Source organism: Tinamus guttatus, unplaced genomic scaffold, assembly GCF_059628265.1.
Source record: "Tinamus guttatus ecotype Peru unplaced genomic scaffold, ASM5962826v1 Tinamus_guttatus_pri_ptg000150l, whole genome shotgun sequence".
In the NCBI taxonomy this organism is placed as follows: domain Eukaryota; kingdom Metazoa; phylum Chordata; class Aves; order Tinamiformes; family Tinamidae; genus Tinamus; species Tinamus guttatus.
In genome coordinates, this window is record NW_028288684.1 from 7,938,954 (window position 1) to 7,958,634 (window position 19,681).

Genomic DNA, 19,681 nt, shown 5'->3' on the forward strand with positions numbered 1-19,681 from the left:
ACAGAAAGTGAAAAGACTAAAGAAAGGTTAGGAAAATCAAAGTGATGTAAATATACATACGTACATGGTTTTCAGTGCTGTAATGGTGTTTGCTTTTGTGTTGTTTTTATTTTTTTTTACATGAGAAGTGGTAGACTGCTGTGTGAGGAGGCACCATTGTCATATTAAAGTGGGGAGGAATTTGTCCCATTATATTTAATTTCACATTTTTCCCTCTGAGTCCTAAAACCAGTGTTTACAATAAAAATGCTTACCCAGCCACGGCTAGCATAATTCAAATGGCCTCTTTCCCTTTTTAATTTGTGAACAAAGCTCCTCTTTTGAAGCAAAGTATTTGTTTACAATTGTTTATCAGAGCAGGAAATGGGTCAATTAAATGTAACTTTTAAAGTTAATTGACTGCCACTACTAAAACCACCTGACATCATTCTGGTGCCAGCAGTGCCAGATGAGAAATCTCATCATTGTCGCTGTGGGAAAGGCAGGGACATGATGGGAAATGTTATTCTTGGCACTCAAAAGATTAAAAATTTTAAATATTTATAGAGTCTTATCTAAACTACCGATTGGTTATTAGTGCCCTGAATTGAGGCAGGGATGTGTGAATCCCTAGAGCTTTATGACCATATCCCATCTGAATGGATCTGAACTATTAATAGGCAGTTGGCACTCTGAATCTTCCACTAGCTCAATCCTTCTTTCCACACGCCTTTATGTGTATATATTTTTTTTTTCTCTTGGGTTGTTTTGTTAGTGATCTAGCACATAATGATAGCACAAAATAATTTTTTCTGGATCATCCCTCTTCGACATATTTGGCTTGATTCAGAGATATATCATTTTTCCATTTTTTCTCAGCTGCCCAGGCTTGTAATACTTTTGCCTGTGCAATAGCAATAAGAGTCCAGCTTTTGACAACTGTAATGAGACCTTAGATAGCGCTTTGGCTGCCTGCAGCAAAGGGGCTTCTCGGAGGAGCCAGGAGTTCTCGCAGCAAGCCCCGCTTTGAGATCTGACAGAGAAACAAGATAGCACAACCTATAACTACGAAAAGCTCCTGTCTCACCTAATCTTGTGACTCTCGGGAGGACCCACAGGGTCTACAAGCGAGACTGCAATTGCTTGGTGTGGTTAACATTTTCCAGCTAGTGGACAAGACGAAGTCTTTTCCCCTGATTTTATTTCCATTTTGCTTTCAAGCCTCTGGTAAAACAGTAAAAGAGTGTGAACAAGCTCAGGGTAAACTTGAAGGGGAGAACAGGTAAGAAAACTCTCCAGGTCAAGCAGTTATCTTACTTAAAAATAAGTCTCAAATTCGATAGGCTTGTGAGCCTAAGGGAAGACTAATTAAAGCTAAAGGAGGGCAAACATAAGTATTTAAAATGCTGTTTTGGTTCTCATAAGACTGAGTAAGCCAAAATCTGGATTATTCAATTATATATGGTTGTGGGATTTGTTTTGTGAGCAGTTTCCAGCTCAGGGCAGATTTTTAGCATCCTCTGTGTGTGTATGTGTTGCCTATCTCCGAAGGAGGAGGGAAAGGAGGCAGAGTAAAAGCCCCGGGGTTTTATTCTGGGGCTCAGAATGTGCCCCAATCACTCCCCTCCAATCCATATTGGCCCTGGATGTGCTGGAAAATGTGTTTGCAAGGACGAGGTGATACAGTGATACTCTAACACTTGCCGCAGACCCGATCTCTGCAGCTCTGCTGATTCCTGTCCCTTGTGAAGTGCAGTAGTTCCCATGGAGGAGGGCTTCTGCACCCCACTTTGCTTTGTGAGCTAAACAGGAGGGTGCAGGCTGCTCTCAGCATGTGGCTTTTGGGCCTGAAAGCTGTTGCTTAAGGAGAAGCTGAACCCTAAAGCCTGCTCCTCACTTTCCTCGGGTAAAATGATCTTTAGTCAACTCTGTTACAGCTAATGCCTGCGCTCTTACCCTTTCCCCCTTTCATTTCCTGGTGTAAATGCACCTTGCTTTGCCCTCGATTCAGTTGACTGGAAAAAAAAAACGGAAAGCTTAAAGAAGTGCTGCAGTGGGTTTAGGTGTCACTGAGGCAGGCAGCTTCCTGGCCTCTGTATGAGAGGAGTTCAAATCAAGTCCCAGCTCTTGTCCGCAAAGGTCCTCAGCCTGCCCCGAAGCGCGAGGGCGACAGGACGAGTGTGGTCATGGCACCCGCTCTGAGGGAGCAGGGTTATTCATTATATTAACAGTCAAGGACCCAAAAGACCTTTCGCATGTTTTGTGGGTTAGAAAAAGCAGGTTGGATGCTCTTTAATCAAGAGCTGTCTTTGGAGACCAGCATCGCTGATGAGATTGGTGACCAGCCGGGAGAACTCATGTCTCTCTGTTCAGCTTGCAGGATTTCTAGCAGGTTGGGCCCCACTGAATGACATTTCCTGAAGGACAAAGGGAAAAATTATCATGACACCACAAAATGTAATGTGAGGAAAAAAAGAAGAGGGGGATCTAGAATGTGAAGGTAGCAGAGGAAGCCTGAGATCATCTAATTGATTTTAAACTTTTCTCTTGATCCCCAGAGTTCTGCATGAGCCCTGTGCGTAATGGGAAGGCAGATCAGCTCCTGCTGGTTTTGAACCTGCCACTTGCTGTTTGATTCGTGTCCCCAGTTCTTAAAAGGAGCAAATATTCTGTGTTTGCTTGTTCACTGGCACTCTTGCTTTTACAAGCCTTTACATATTCCTTCTCTTCTCCTTTTTCCAAAAAATGAGAGTCCTGACATTAGTTGTTGCTCACAGTGAAGCTGTGCCTTAACTTTGACTGTTCTCATTGTCATTCCTCTCAACCCTTTCTAGTGCTCCTAAGTCTTTTTTTTTTTTAATGAAGGGAGCATGTGGATGAAGCATGGGGTTTTATAGAAGCAAAATGTTCTGTTTGTTTCTCTAATCCTGTTAGTGCCAGTGACTCTGTTTGGACTGCTGATCAACAAGAGCTCATTCCTTAGGTCTTCAGTTGACCATTGATGCTATCACTTCTCCCATGTCTATTACTTTTCACTTAATGCCAGTGAATTTCATTTCATTGCAGGTCAAGTTCTCTTGATATTCTTTCTGGTCGGAATTTACTGTTCTTGCTACCTGAAGGGGACAGTACCCCCTTGAACTTTTGCCTTGCTGTTCACCTCTTTTTTTGTTTGTCTGAGATCCTAACACAGATAGTTGTAGAGCTCCATTAATGCTCTCTCTGCATTAAGAATACTGCTTTTTAGTCCTCTTGCTTGTTTTGTTTTGTCTAACCAGTTACTTTTCAATGCAAGGAACTTAATCTGTGACACTTCAATTTCCAAAGCTTTGGTAAAGGACTTGGGCAAGCTGGACCAACAAGACTTGGGAGTCTGATTTGATAGGGGGTATCTGGTAGAAAAGATCTGTTTGACTTGTAAGCAAATAGATTCTTAGGGCAACCTGCTGTGCCCTGTCTGGGAAGTTTTTCATTTTCTCTGATGTTTCTGTCGCAAAAGGGCAGTGGGTGCCCCCTGAGAGACACACTGCTTTCCCTGGCCGCTGGAATTTCCCATGGAAATTGCTGCCTTTGCCTTTCCATGCAGCTGCCTTCACCAGCCTCTGGCCCAAAACTTCTGTGTGATACAGGGAAAACTGCTTACTTGCTGTGTATGTTGGTTTTTTCATACTCACAGCATAGGAAATAACATTTCCTACCCCAACGGGTAGGCCTAGTGCACAAGGGCATAGCACTCAAATAGGTAAGCAGCATAGTTGCTGCTATGTAGCATAGTAGGGCACTCTGGTTAGAGAGTAGCTTGGACATGCAAAATATTGCAAATATTTGATCTTGTTCTTCTTGAGCATTCCCAAATCATGCAAGTGTTTCTGGAAATCCCACTATAGTCATACTAGAAAAAATTAAGTCATTAGTAACCAGCCTCTGGTCTGATCACTGCTCAGATACGTGCACAGGGAAGCAGCAGGGAGTCCTACCTGGGGACTAGGAAAACCTCCAGAATCCCTAAAGGGAAAAACATTGGTTAAATTGAGAAGATTGTTTGCAAGATCTTTAAAAATGCCACTGGTACTAAAAGCCTACTGACTGTTCGGCCTAAAACAGGGTTTGTTTCCGGTGTCACTTACATGGCTTTGGAAAATTCAAACCTTTCCTTAACGTTTATTCTTAAATTACTGCTTTTCATTTATTTACATTGCAGGGTTTAAGCAAAATGTCATCATGCACCTTTTCATTAACCATGCATAAGCTATTTTAGGCCTGTTCGTGATGCTATACTGATGACATGATTTTGTAAAGAGCATTTCTTTTAAGGCTATGATATGAATTTTACATGCAGAAGAAAACATAACAGGTCAAAAGTTGCCAAATTTTGGTCCTCCAACCTGAGAAGTATCTATTTTAAATGAAAGATGAAAAATGAAATAGTAACTGTTGCCACTGAAATGAAAAGCGGTGCTGTTTATATGTTTTTTTGTCAGTCTGAGTTCATAAAGGAGCTTTGACTTCTGCTGTTGTCAGATCTTTCACTGCTGCTGTCAATCACTTTTTTTTTTCTGTCTTTCTCGAAAGACTCTTGGTAAATTTATTTTGGAGAGTTTCTTAACAGGTGTTTCCTTGACGTTACGACTGCTCTAAATGAGAGCGCGGCTTCCCGCCCGCGTTCTCAGCTGGAACCGCACGGCGGGCCGACGCCGGCGCGCGTGTTTACTCATCTGCGCTGTTGCTGACAGCAGATCCTCGCAGATTCCCACAGTTGGCCTAGCCTGGACACGGAACAGATGTCGGGGATTACGGGGAAGGATTCGGAGAGGCTTTAGGCCCCTGTGTTTGCGGAAGTAATTCATTGCGGAGGCACAGACAGGCCCCGCACGGAGGAGGCTTGTGAAATAGGTCTCCGTGGATTGGAATATCCAAATCAAAAACAAATGTTTTCCTGGTACCTTTAAATTAAAGGGAAAGCATAAATCAATATAATAAAACGAGTTTAATGCACCAAGTGCTATCGTATTTCTGCAGTGTTGTTCTTCACAAAGAAGTGGGCAGCACGGGTTTCTCGAAGCAGCGACGCCTTCCTGCCTCCCGGCGCAAAGGCTTCCCTTGCAGGATGCTTGTCCAGGGACAGGGAGAAGCTGCAACTGCCGACACAGCCTCTGGCACCTCTGGCTAGAATTGTGGTCTTTCTTTGACATTTTGTAGATGTTTTATGACTAAGAGAACATTTACTGCGGGCCCATCTTCCCTCAGCTGTTTCATTTATCTCTGGCTCTCTCATTCTGAATATCCACAAGAGGCAAAAGCAGCTCAGAAATTGGCCAGGTGCGGTGAAATAGGGATGGTAGATGACCAAGACTGAGAAATGGAGAGGAATTGCTACATCACTAGCTATTACATGTAGACGTGGAGTATCAGGCAATACCAGTAAGGTTTTTCAGGAGTCTTTGTGGGCTGGGAAGTTAAGCTGGCTGCATTTCATTTATTTGTAGACGCGGAGCAAACTTCTGTAGCTGTGTTTTACTATGTGATGTGAAAAAGAGGATTTATGTAAAGTGCTACAGATATTAATTCTGCTTTTAGGAAGATTTTGTATGTGATAATATACTATGTATGTGATATTATGTATTTGATAATTCAAGAAACTAAAGCATAGTGGTTGTATAATGAAGTCATGTACACCCAAGCAAAATTACTTGGGAAGAGAATTGAAGGAAATGAAGCAAACTACCCATTTCTGATAAGACTCCATTGATCTGAGTTAAAACTGCAAAGTACCAGAGTAACATAAAGTCCATAGAGACTTCAAGAGTGACATTACAGTGGTAAAGAACACATTAAATTTTGAGCTAACTGTTTTCAAAGCACGTTTAAGAACATAGCTACTGAATAGTAGTTCAGTGAAGATAAAATCCCAAGCAAATGTTTAGTGACTGAGCTAATAAACTGCTCTATACTGGAGAAATATGTATTGTAGGGAAGCAGATGACTCTTATCTGATGCACGTCTCCATTGCTGTAACAGGGAACAGACAAAAAACTAAGTTTAAAAGACATAGTTTTGCGGGATGCAGAGCCCTGTGCCTGGAATGAAATACTCTCAGCTGCTTTTGACTGCTGCTTTTTGAGCTTACTTAATGATTTATAAGCTTAGACCCCAATTTGAAAATATGACAAAGATCATCTTCTCTGGGCCTTGCAGTTGGTAGAACAAATTTGTTCTTTACCATTACAAGCCATTTTTCTGAAAGTCGTGACTTATTAAGGAGTCTTCAAGATGTGAAACACAGGGAAGCACGATATCCCAGTAAACTTCATCTCAAACCACATCTTAAAAACATAATATCAAAACCGAGTCCTTTCCATGTGTGGGTCTTAACGCTGTGGCTTTCTGCAAGCAGCAAACGGTGTGCGGAGCCTCAGCACTTTGTGACGAGCTGCCTGCAAGGGTAGGTTTCTGCAGACCATTCTCATGTCCCACCTAAATTCCAGATAAAGGCACTGGAGAAGCCTCACATAAATCAATGTGGGACCTTGCCAAATGTGGGACAAGTTGTAAAGTCTAATATGAACCAAATTTGATGAAAGTTTTACCCCTGAGATCTTCCAAACCCGCTTGGACGCAGTCCTGTGCCACGTGCTCTAGGTGACCCTGCGTGTGCAGGGAGGTTGGACTAGATGACCTCTAGAGGTCCCTTCCAACCTTAAGCATTCTATGATTCTATGATTCTATGCTGTAGAATTTGAGTTTTGGTCAACAGCTTCACTCGGAGGACAAAGCTATTTTGATAGTCCAGGCAGGTATATAGGTGCCAATTATATTTACTCAAAATATTTGATAGAGTAGCTTAGGTAATATGAGTTATATTTTCTTTTTTTTTATCCACCTTCTTGAGGTGGTCTGCAAATAACAAAGATGTCTGGCACAAAGATGCAGTAAGTAGCAAAGCATACAGAAGAATAGATCTGGACTTCAAAGATGATTGAAAATGGGCAAAGCAATAATAGAGTGAGATGGGGAAGGTTATTATCTGTTACTTAGATATATAAAAAATAAAAATACTCCCATAAACAGTTCTTTAAAAGCATATATATTCAAAACACTCCGGAAAAGTCAACTGTGTTTTCTGCATTTTCTTCAAGGTTGGGAAACATGCCAAAACTCATACCGTGAAACAGAGAGAGAGGTGGAATTAGATCAGTGTGTTTTTGCTGTAATCTTTGTGCTGCCCTTGGTGAATCACCTTCTTACTTAGGGATGCTTCTTTGTCCATACTGGGAAGGAGGGGATATCTTGAAATACAGATGCATTTTGTGCAAGGAAGCCTGTTTTGATGCAGGAAGAGTTGGAAAATCTGAGCACACAAGTTTGAAGAATCTGCCTCTTTTTGTAGGTGTAAGTTGGCTGGTTGTACAAATATCTTGCATCTTCATTGGCAAGTAACAGCTTCCGCTAAGCCTAATTACTCCCTTGGGGCTTTAAATTTAAAAGTCGGTTCTGTAAAATTTAATCTTTTCACCTGCAGTTTTCATGATAAAAGCGCAGTTATTAAATAGGGGCAGCCACTCTACAACAGTGGTTACCAATAAAACCTGCACAGAAAAAGCTATGGGTATCAAACTTGGTTGTAAGCTGAATGTGACTTCAGAAAGAGAAGCGTAGTTTTAAGATGCAAGTTTATTTGTATATGCAGTGTAGAAGCTTAAACCAAAGTGAAACATTGAACAAGACTTGGTTTCATTGGGAGCTCTATCAAAGCTATCGTTTCAGGCTTACGCTGTGCTCTTTGTGCCTGTGTTAGTTTAGTTTGAGAAGGGGAGGAAGCTGCAAGAGTTGCAAGAATTGCTGTGGGAGTGAGCTGCCTTTCACCCAGGAAAGCACACTTGCTGGCAGATTTTATGTGGGCGCAGTGAAGTTACAGCAGTGTCGCAAGGTCACTCTGCATCACTGGGCAGCTCCCCAGGGGCTTCTCAGCCACACTGTAAAGAGGATGGGGCCATCAGTGGCGGCCAGTGCCAGGACAAGAGGTAATGGGTACAAGTGGAAACACAGGAAGTTCCGTCTCCATGTGAGGAAGAACTTCTTTCCTGTGAGGGTGGCAGAGCCCTGGAACAGGCTGCCCAGAGAGGTTGTGGAGTCTCCTTCTCTGGAGATCTTCCAAACCCGCCTGGATGCCACCCTGTGCCACGTGCTCTGGGTGTCCCTGCTGAAGCAGGGGGTTGGACTAGGTGATCTCTAGAGGTCCATTCCAACCTCAACCATTCTGGGATTCTGTGATCTCCAGATGTGAGCTCATGCAGCTCAGTTTAGACTGCAGTAAAGGGAGGTTATGTTGTGTTGCACAGCCTTCTAATTGGAGAGATTTAAGAAAACTCAAACCGTCTCGTGAATGAGGATAACCAAGCCTGAGTCAGGGGGAGAAGAGTAAGTCTCTAAGATGTCATCAACAGAATCCTGTGTCCCAGGTTGTTTCTAAGTGTTCGTGGTCAATAATTACATGTGTAAAGGAAGAAATGACGTTTAATCAGTAACTGAGATTGATGCTAAGGGCCTCAGGCTAGTATACAATGTTTTAACTGGGAATAGTAATTAGCCCCCAGTGCCATTGACCTAAAGATTTACTAAAGAAATGAAATTTTGGCAATTCATCAGAAATCCATTTGGATATCCATTTACATGCCACATGATTTTATTAGTAGTTTTTAACCAGTGTTTTTTTCCAAATGACTTTGAAGAAATGTTTATTTGCATTATTTGTTATACTTTACTATAACCAATAATGAATGTGAAATGGTGGCCTGCATAAGATTGCATCACAGTTTACACTGGCAGTGAATCATAAAATCAAATTAAAATGCCATCTGATTAATTTTCTTAATTCTCTGCTATCAGAGTAATAATAGGAAGTAACACAGGCAGGATCCTTGCTTAATCAGTACTGTTGTGTACTAATTAAGTAATGAGATATAGTAATGTGTTTTTTTATTCTCGGCCAGGGATGTGTATGCAGAGTCTGTTTTTAGTTAACAGAAAAAAAAGGGCTATTAACAGCACTCTTTCGGATAAGTTTGCTCAATATTATATGCATGAATCTTGCATTAATATATTTTAATCTCTTTCAGTTCCATTTAAGAAAGAATGAAAAGATGTTACAGACTTTACTTACTATATCCAATAGCTTCAAACAAGAAAATTGAAGAGAGCAGAAGGGCTGAAGATTTTGCTGTGCTGCTATGGTGCAGTAACTCTCACCGGTTCCTCCAAAATCGTGTGGGTCCGTGTGAAGTGGGGTGTTTATTTGTTTCATTTTGTTATTCTTCCCTGAAGGTGTCAATATTGGTATTTGAAGCATTTTATTGCCACTTTCTGGAACTTACTTGAGAAAAGAGTTATTTAAGCAGTTGGTTTATTTTTTTAATTCTCTTACATTTTTCCCAATTTTTGTGCTTTTGTTTGTATTTTCATGCTTTACTGTAGGCATCATAGCTAGCAACTTCTTCCATGAAAAGATTCTTGCTTGAAACCTGTGCCTCAGAATGGCCTTTATAAGGAATACCATCCATATGCCTTTGTGATACAGTGTTTGCATTTTTCCTTTTTCTCAAGATATTACTCCTACATTTGTATGCAGGCTTTAAGTGAATCTTACCAATAGGTGTGGTAGCTGTGATATAAAGGCTGGACAGTAGATAGGTTTCTTATATGTTTCTTACTGATGTTTGGCTTCCATATGTTTTCAAGTATGACTGTAGAAATTAAGAAAAATAAGTAAAATATTTGATTTTTCTTTACCTTTTTATTGCTCACAGGGGGATACGGCTGTATGAGTGGAGACTGGGAGAGGGAGGAAATAGGTTTGAGATCGGACTAATGTGTCATTGTGTTAAATCCAGCCAGCCAGTGAGGTCATTGTTTTCATCTGAGTCATTTTAGAATGAAAACTCTTACATTATGGAAAACATTGCACATCTTTACTTCAGACATGGAAATATCCAGCCAACCTTGCAGTAGTCGAGCTCTGCTGACTTCATTTGCACTACTCCTGACTCCCGGCAGTGTAAGCAGGAGGGAAATTCAGATCCTCTTGCCTCTCTTTTTAAGACTGCCGCTAACCCGCCGGGGCTGTGCTCTAGTTGTGCTTCCAGCCAAGCTGCTGGTTGAAGAGGGACCTGGTAAATCTGTTCATCACACCTGTCAGCCCTGAATCTAGTAAATCTGTCCAGCCTGGAGCTGGCCACGGTTATATTAGAGAAAAAGTTCTTAAGCACCGACTCAGGTTGAGGCTAGATTATGTTCCAGCGTGCACGAGGAAAATCCTAGAGACTGCATTCCTGGCTATTGATTGTATTTCATACTCGGGCTCCGCCAGGCTCAGGCTCTGTGTAGTCTGATCTAATTGAGAGACTTGGGCAACCTGCCCAGCTCTGCAACTGATTTGTGTGACCATGAGCCACCCGTGGCATCTCTCAGCACTTGGCTTTTAGCGTACGAGGTCTTTAACGTGGGTCTGATATTCGTGGCATTTCAAGGGTCCTGTTGTATAATACAATAAATATAACTCAATTTGGGTGTTTTATACCATATAGCAGCATGGAATGAAGATACTGATCACTGCACATAAATCAATAGAAATTCTAGGAGGTGGTTTTGGCCAAATTTAACAATTGCTCTCTTATCATTTGAATGGCAGGAAAAGCTGTTGCGACTTTATGCCTTCAGCACAATTCAAGAAAATGAAATGTTGTGTGACAAAATATCTTCTAATCATTTGCAAAGCATGAATGTGCTCACAGTGTTCATAAGTGGCAGGTTGCATGTCTCCTGAACAATTATTCAGACAGCGGTTTGATAAGGTTTCGTGGTTTTGCCCATTCAAAGTTAAACTTCCAGATCCTCTGAATGAAGAGAACTACCTGTGCTGGCTTTCAAACACCCAGCCTTAGGAGGACCAAGATCATGCAGACCCTCTAAGAGAGAGCGCGTGTGTGTAACGGTCAGATAAACGTGTTCTGCTGTTGTCCTGCCGTTGCAGCGTGCGGCTCAAGCCGTGCCTCCTGGCAGCTGCATCCTTCAGGGACACTTGTCCCCGCTGTCTCTGTCACTCATATCTTTGTGATGGCAGCTGATGATTCCAGTTACGGCCGCTGCGGTCTGAGCCCACGCAGTCAGCACGGACTGGTGAGGCACAAAGTCCCTTGGCCGTGATGCCGCAAGTCTCTAGTGGAGCACAGTTTGAACTCAGATCTGGGTCGTATAAAACTGGCATCCAAACGAATATGAAACCAAAACTGAGTAGCTTATTGGGTCCTCGCCGTGCCTCGTGGAGACAGATACGATCAGGATCTGGGCACGCTTCCAGTAATAATTTTTGTCATGCTGTAAATACAAGGCCAGCTGTTTTCTTGGTGATCTGCCGCTTTCACTGTCTGTTTTTAATCAGAATTAGGATGCATGGATATATGAGGAAATGAAGTAATAAAAGCTTTTATTATTCAAAATGTGAATTTAAATTTTGTCTTGAACGATCTCTGAAGGAGGCTGAGACTCTTGGTTTGTCTGAATCATTTACTGGTCCCCAGTCGTTGCCTAACCATGCTGTGATAAGAATACCAAAATATTTTTCTCCCTGCCCCTACTTGAGTTTTTTATGCCATTGTATTTCTCATTTGGAAGGAATTATGGAAATTAGTGGCACCACCTATTGGTTGAAAAGTAAAATGAGGAGTTATACTTATTTGCATCTTAGGAAAGAATAATAAAGTGGAAAAATAGCTTGTAATATATTCCTTATTGCAACCTGTAATAAAAACATATAGTCTTTTTATATATAATGAAAACAACTTAACCCAAGCTTTCTAAAATAATCATAGTACCGAGCAAATCTTCTTGATGGGGGTTTTGCTGGCTGCCAGTGCTATTGCATCCCACCCCCTTTCATTTATTTCTTTGTTTTAATATACTTAAACATGCTCACCTCATGGTAAAGACGTTGGAACCTACATTGTTTGCTGCTCAGATGAAATTCCTGGAGCTAAGCTTTTTCTTTCTTTTCTTTTTCTATCTATCCTTTTAAAAATATTCTCTGTCCCCTGAAAGGAGCAGGGTCACTGTGGCAGCCTCGACGTGGCTTGCTGGACAGCAGTGTAGTGATGGCAGCCAGTTTTGCGGCAACGTCTTCAAGGGGGAACTCACTCTAGCTGTGCATGCTCCGTGGGTGCCTGTGACAAATGGTTTCTGGTAGTTGGCTTTGGATGTGCTAGTCACTAATGTTTACACCAGCAGCCGCAGTAAAAATGACCTTGTTGTGTGTCATGGGGCCTCTGTGATGACAGAGCTGGTCAAATTTTGAATTTGTTTAAAAAACAAGCTCTTTCTCCTTGTGAGTTACAGGGCTGAAATGAGAGGAACAGTTGTGGTGCAGTTTGCAGAATAAGACCTAAGTAAAATCCATAATTGTAGGTAAAAAAGTACCTGGCTCGAGGCTCTTCAGTGCAAAGAGAGCTTAACATATGAGATAACAAAAGTGATTTGAGGCTACTGAATGAAACCATAGTACTACAATTTTAGTTTTTACTAGGCAAGTATTTGAATTGTTTTGTGTATTAAAAGCCTTTTGAGCTGCTTTTATCTAAGAAAGTGGAGTGTAAAATACTTAAATCAGAAATACCGGAAAATGCATTTAGGACTCTCTGGTCCTTTGTTTGGCCTTCATTAGCACAAGGGATGGGAGGGGGTCGCTGGAAACGCTGACGTGATTAGGCTGCTCGCGCTTGCAGGGTCACAGCTAAGGCAAAGCAAAGCAGGAGAGCAAATCCAATGGCATTTTACCACCCTCTTGTTACAGTCCATCTCTTCGGCTAACGAAAGAGTTAAAATGATTTCCCTCCTATTACCCTTTTCCTTAAATAAGCCTAGATCAGAACTGACCATATGCTCCGGGCATTCCGATGTGGAAGTAGGCATGAGAGATTGCAAATGACTGAGAGCTCTTTCTCAGCCTGGAATTTGTTTACTTCCTCTCCACGTGGGTGGCAAAGTGTCCATAAATGTTTCAGCGTGGTGTAACTCGCGCTTGGTTTCAGTACAAGATTTACCACTGCTCTGGCGCTCCAGCAGCAGCAGCAGCTCAGGGGATTTAACAGTCAAAAAGGGCAAAATGCTTTTGGAAGTCCTCACTGCTTGACAGTCAAAGGGCAAGTTGCTGCTAAACAAGGCTGGACTGTGAGGCAGACGCTTTTTAAGTAGTCATCAACAGGGTGGGAAAATCTGGGGTGCTACAGGTGGATGTTCCAGCCATGAAATGTGCTGGTTTTTCTCAGTTTTGAGTCTTCTCTGTAGTGAGTAGCAGAAGTTCCTTCTGCTGCTGCAGTCGAGCAGACTTGTCTTACAGAGGGTGTAGCCACAAATCACGTTTCCTCACGTGGCTGGGGGGCGTTTTCTTCAGTTTTGTGTTCTGTGGCTCAGCTTCCTCTCTGCGGGTCCCCAACGCTTCAGCTCCGCGGGCTGCCGCAGGCGCCTCGCTCGGTCACTCGCTGTGGTGATACCGAGCGTGGCCTGCGTGAGCCGGCGCAGGCGGCCGCTCCGAGGCGGCGTTGGCGCTACCTGCCTCCCCGTCCACCTGCGTGCCCCCCACGGCATCGCGCCTGAGCACCGCGTGCCTGCGAACGTGGCCTGTGAGGCGCTGGGGGAAAACGCAGGCGCTGAGGAAGGCCTCTGGCAACATCCATGGCTGGCAAGAAGGCAGAGTGTGGCCACGGGAAATGCTGCTGACACCTTTCAGCCCGCGTTTGGGGTTGTGTATGCTGCACACAGTTCATTCCAGACATTTCACTGGTGTAAATTTTACTAGAGAACTTAAAGGAGCCTTATGGGAAGCACACATCTGTGCGCAAGAGATGGCAACGTGTCTTCCACGTAGTGGCTCACGGCCTAACTCACCATTAATTTGAAAAATGTTCTAAGAGGAGAGCCCTACAACAGCTTTTCTATTAAAAAAAGCACCATGTTTCAACTTTGTTCTGCAAGTAATTACATATTCTGAGACATGTTGGGTTATGTATTCTGGGACATGTTGGGTTTCTGGACATCATCTTTCTCAAATCCTAGCAAGCATTCTCCTGAAGCATTGCGACAGTGAAAGAAATGCAAGTGTAAACTTTGAGCTCTCTGTTTGTCAAAAGCCAATTGTGGGGACAGGAGTGAATTTTTCCCATTCTGGGTTCAGACGGCAGTAATTTGAACAGGAAATGCTGTATTTAAGTGGAATATGATGGAAATATTTTGTGGAGTTTTTTTTTTTTTATGTCAGTTTGATGATTCTCGGGAATCTGGAAGCATGGGTGGAGGGAGAGCAAGCAAAGGGCAGAAAAGTTGGACAACAGAGCAAATGAAGCGTATTTGTCATGCAATTTTCCCTGGATGAAAGATACATAACGACCTGGATGCATAAATTATTATCAGTGGAGGATTAGGTCAAAATGTGTATATATATGTATGTTTATATATATATATATAATTTGTCATTCTGAAGATATCCAAAGTATTTTAGATTTTAGGAAGTGATGCCAATGGGACATAATGTTCCTGGTTGTTATTTGCAGGCACAATTTCTATTAAGAGCTGATGAGACTTCCCCCGTCCCACACTTGCTGAACATTACTGGGATTTCAACATAGTTGTGATTGTGGCTGCAGTGCCCATTTGATGCCATTGCTCCGACTGTTTTTTTTTGTAAATAACCAGTTAATTTAGTGTAATGGCTTGAAAATGCTCATTTGTTGTTTGTTTCTTCGCAGGCTGGAATGGTGTTGCGCTGTGGATACTTCTGGTTTGGCTTATTTCTCGTGCCCACTGCGTGCCTTGTTAAAGATGTGGCATGGAGAGCGTAAGTCCTCAAAGAGCCCTCATGGTGTGGTAGGAATCGTTCTGCGTGCATGTGCTGTGCTAGTTCAGTATCTCTCTGTAAAGCATCTGCAAAGCCTTTCAGGGAATGCAAAATAGTGATATTGCTTTGGTGGACCTCTCAGCAAAGCTGAAAGTGGGAGTCATTTCTTATATGCAAGTGCAACCAGTAGTGCGAAAGAATGAGCAGTTTTAGTCCTGGAGCTAGAGGATGGAGCCTTCTCTCTGTAATGAAGATCTTTCTTTTCATGATTATTTGCTCTGTCTACCTTTAGTTAGAGGCAAATTTAGACCTTAAAGGTGCACTGCTCCTGAAGGCAGCCCAGTATTTTCTTTGGCTGGACTGAGTAGTTGGGTTGAAAGTAAAATTGTGGTACTTGGTGCCCTGCAAGCTCCCAGTTTTTTAGGCTCTCCTTTAACAGTGAGTCCTCCCCAACTTGGCTGATCTAACTGACAGAAGAGCCTAACTCTCTGGCCTCCACATTTGAAGGAAAATCCTGATTCCTTCCCTACCCCAAGAGGTGTGACTAGCTTTGCAGAACACTGGTGTGTGTCATTCCCTTCTCCTCCCAAATTTCCCTGTTTTCAAAGTATTGCATTTCAGTGTAGAATTATCATTTTCATGTATAATTTCTTGTGTTTTGTTCACTTTGCTTTAAATGTCTTAAACCCCGAAGTTTTCATCCTTCGCAGTGGAAAGCTGTGTTACAACCAAGAAGCTTTTATTTTGAGGAAATGCTTTTCTTTGGACCAAAGTAAAAGATTCCCATGGACTCTGAGTGCTGAGAGATGAGTTGATAGTCGCATTCCCAGTGTGCTAGAAGAGTGGCAAAGAAAGCCATACCCTTTTCTTCCTGAGGGTATTCTGGTTTCCATAACTCATTACAAGAAGGGTATGAGGCAAGAGATGCTATTTCTAACTTGTCACTTGACCCAAAGTTAAATATCATAATACGTTACACTTAGCTCTGGGAAGGAGCTATCTGTCAGTGAAAGAAGATTCCTCTTTAGGGAGGAATGCTGGAAGAGCAGAACGTTTCACGAATACAAGTACATCTCAAAGATCAGCTTAAAAGGATAAATCAAGTCATATGCACATCTGGAAATCTGTTTTTTTTTTCCTATGGGGCTGATAGCCCAGCTAAATTGAACTGTTAGTAGGCAAATCTACTAATCAGTAAATACTGATGTGCTTTAAATACTTCAAAATGTCTTCCCTTTCCCTCAGGTTAATTTTCATGAGCTACGCTCCTAAAATTAAAGGTAGGTATGATAATGTAATACGTCTGTTGAGGCCAAACTATAACTTAATAGTCTAGCATACTAGAGATTTTTTTTGGTGCATTTATTAGATTTCCCCATTGAAAATGATTTTAAAAGTCTAAAGTTGAGGCTAGATTGTTTAGCTCTGGATACTTAACATTAGCTGTGTCTATGACCAGCTTTTTAAAGCTTAAAAATAAATCTTAAAATTAATTTAGTACAACAGGTCTTGTTCCTGGACCAGGCATTATTTAAAACCACTTACAAAGTCAATGGAATACCCCTGTCGTTACAGTTAAACAGGAGATAAATTGTTTGCAGCATCATCTTGGTGTCCAAGATTTTGATTTCATTTTCGAGATGTTTTCATGATAGCTGAAGGTCGGATGTGTCCTTAAGTTATCCTCTGCTCTTATCAGTGCTTTGAAAAACGGCTATGGAATTGTAAAACAGGCCAGAGCAAGGCAGGCTCATCCTCAGCTATTGCTGATTTAAAACTCTCTTACTGACTGAGCCTATTCTTTAATATTTCTTAGAGAAATCTTGGTAATGTACTCCTTTCAGTGGTTCAGACTAAGAATGTGCAGAGATTGTGAAGTTCTCAAGATGAACACATATGACTGATACACTGGCTATTTTCCCAGCAGATTTTAGACAGGAGGCTCCTATCAACATTGAGCAAAAGTCTGTTCTCTGAGAAGGACTTTTTTCTCCTTTTTGTTTTAACTCAGCACTGAAAAATTAACATGATTAACATTTTAAGGAGGAAAAATGAAATGACACAGCTATGAGCACTAGCATATGGAAGGAGTAAAGGGCTGCTTCCTTTCCAGGAGGCTTGCCATGCACAGCTCGAGCCCAAGGCCCCTGGAAAGCAGACGGCACGTTTCCACAGCAGTGGTTACACCGCGCTGCTGTCTGCAATTCCACAGAATCCGTTTTCGGCCATAAAATTCCAGGAGCTCTGACTTCTTATGGCCAAGGAATTTATTCCTTTCAGTTTCTTTTGGACAAGAAGCATATGTCCACAGAAAAAGGATCTATGTGACCCTAAAGGTGTATGCCTAATTTCAGTACAGAGCAGTGCCAGAAAAACATAAGTACAGTATAGAGCTTTCATCTGGAAGAAGCTAGAAGGGATTAAAAGAAAAAAAAGAAAAAAAAAAAGTTGCTTTAGACCCTTGCAAATATTGTTATTTCCTAAGTGGTGTTCTGTATCCATTATCAAGCTTTGTAATGCTGTGTGCAAGCATGTAATGCAAATCTGCCATAATGCAAGTGTGAGCTAGTGCTGCGTGTCCTTTTGTTACACAGGCTACAGTTGTCAACACGCCTCTTACCTCCCATGCAGCTCTAGGCCTAATGTATATGTATTTGCCTGTGTATATATATGTATGTTTAAGTGATTCAAAGCAATGTGGAAAACTTCCCTTTTTAGAATGAAAAGGAAGCTTATTATTAGTACTTGCCTGTGATACCACATTGTTAACTTTGGTCCACTACCATGAATTGAGTAGCTTGGTTTGGATTTATTTTTTTGCCTTACAGAAGTCCCAGTTGTGCTACTGGTGACGTGAACAGCACTTTGTAAGGCGAGTTCTTGCTCACAGTTGGCACATGTCACTTGAATACATGTCACTGCTGCTAGGAAGTCTTGAAATACTTGGCCCATAAACCTATGTAGGAATCATAAAAACAGTTTATTCCAGCAAAAATTATTTTATTCCTTGCTGGGCAGGAATTTATTAATAACTGGTGTCTCAACACTTAGTGTTATAGTGAGAAATTTCCTGAGCCTTCCAATAATTACCAAAGTCTTAATATGTCTTTTTTATTGAGAGTAGGAGAAAGCTGACAGGGAAGGTAGCTTACTGCACTTGCCAGCTCTGGCAGTGGAGGTAAGAGAGGAGAAATTATGAGGAGCTCTTCCCATCCACACACTTGCAGTCCCTGGAGCACAAGGCACCTGAAATGGTGCTATTGAAATGAGTCACAGCAGAGACACCAGCATGTTTGGGAAAGAGGTCCCCCCCTGACAGATTCTAATCTCCAAAACCTCCCGGGTGCTTTCCTAGGACCATTAAACTCTGCCTTCCCTGGCTTGGAAGGGGAAGGGCTCAAAATATGGCAATAACCCCCAGCTGTTCTTACAATGCACAATGAGCCAAAGGTGAGTCTGCCTTTACGTACTGCATCAAACATCAGCTGAAGAGTAACATCCAGCACAGGAGCTCATCATTTATTGAGGGCTGATAATGCATCTGAAGCTAAGTGCAAGGCAAACACTGCAACTTTTGTCTGTATTTTCATGTATCAAAAGTTAATAATGTGCTGTTGTCAAAAAAAAACCATGAACTGTCCAGTCCCACTGCGAGCAATCCAAGGAATAATTTTCATGGATTTTGATGGGAATAGGCCCAGATGTTGTTCTGTACTTTCGGAACTAATGGATAGGTTAGTGCCGGCACTTTTAGAAATACTAAATTAATCACTCTTCTATGAAGGTTCTTGATCCAAGTCAAGAACTGATTCAATGTGTAAATATTACCCGCAAGGTGGGGGAAGGTTATAGCTATCCTGTCCTGACACAGAGCCCATGTGTTTCAACATTTCTCACTGTTTTGAAATACTTTAGTACCCGTGACTTCGGGGTGCCAGTGTCCATTTCGGGCAGTACCCGTGCGATGACTGCTCTGAGTGTGCTGCGCTACTTGGCCTGTGTTGCTCAGTATCCATTGAGTTCATGGTTTGAACTCAGTGTTGCTCTCTAAGGGAAAAGAAAACATCTGTCATCAGTTATACAGTGTGAAAAGATAAAGATGAGCAAAAAGTTTGGGAGAGATCGCGTAACTCCTCGGTTTATATGCTCTTGCTTATGAGAAAACAGATTTTAAAGGATTTTAAAAGGTTGAAACTTAGTCTTCAATTTTGCAATAGTAGGTATGGTCTCTTTAAAAGGCAGGATATGAGCTGAAGGCCAGTGTTTTAATGTATTACCCAAATTAAGAGAGCGTGAAAGCCAAGTCATTTGTAAAATTGTAAGAGTTAATAGCCCAAAGCTTTGTGCTCTTTAAAAATGGCTGTAGTTTATTCAAAGAGGAGATTGAGTCTTACCATTCATCTAAGTAGTTATAGTAGCTTGGATCTAATTAACTTTTGAGCAGTAGAAGTAGAAGTAAACTCACATTCTCGAAACAGTACAAGTTTTAAAATATTCTTGCTGCCCTGTTTTATCGCCCAGTTACATGTTGCTGCTCTCTAGCAAATCATACATCTCTGGTGGTTTTATCTGGGTGTACTTCTAATAGCGTAATATTCTCCTTTTGCTTCCAAGTTTTGCTGGGCTTCAGTTTTCCTTGTTTTCCGTTGTTTGTTAGCTTTTTTGGTTTCATTTGGTTTGTTTTTTTTTTTCCCTTTTCCATTCAGATTTGTTTTGAAAAACAGCTTTCATTTAGCTTCTCACCTTGCAATATTTGGGGTCTAGTTTGGCACCACAAAAAAAACGTCCTTAGGTAGCTCAGTATTAATATCAAGCCATAGTCAT

The 19,681-nt window shown here is 41.8% G+C and overlaps 1 protein-coding gene across 1 annotated transcript in view; it reads left to right on the forward strand.

The window, feature by feature from the left end:
- ATP8A2 (ATPase phospholipid transporting 8A2) overlaps positions 1-19,681 on the forward strand; it is a 302,037-nt gene that overhangs the window by 258,372 nt on the left and 23,984 nt on the right. Inside the window, exon 34 of the mRNA XM_088522215.1 lies at positions 14,769-14,857. Within this exon, the coding sequence (XP_088378341.1) occupies positions 14,769-14,857 (89 nt within the window). The remainder of the gene's footprint in view (positions 1-14,768; positions 14,858-19,681) is intronic.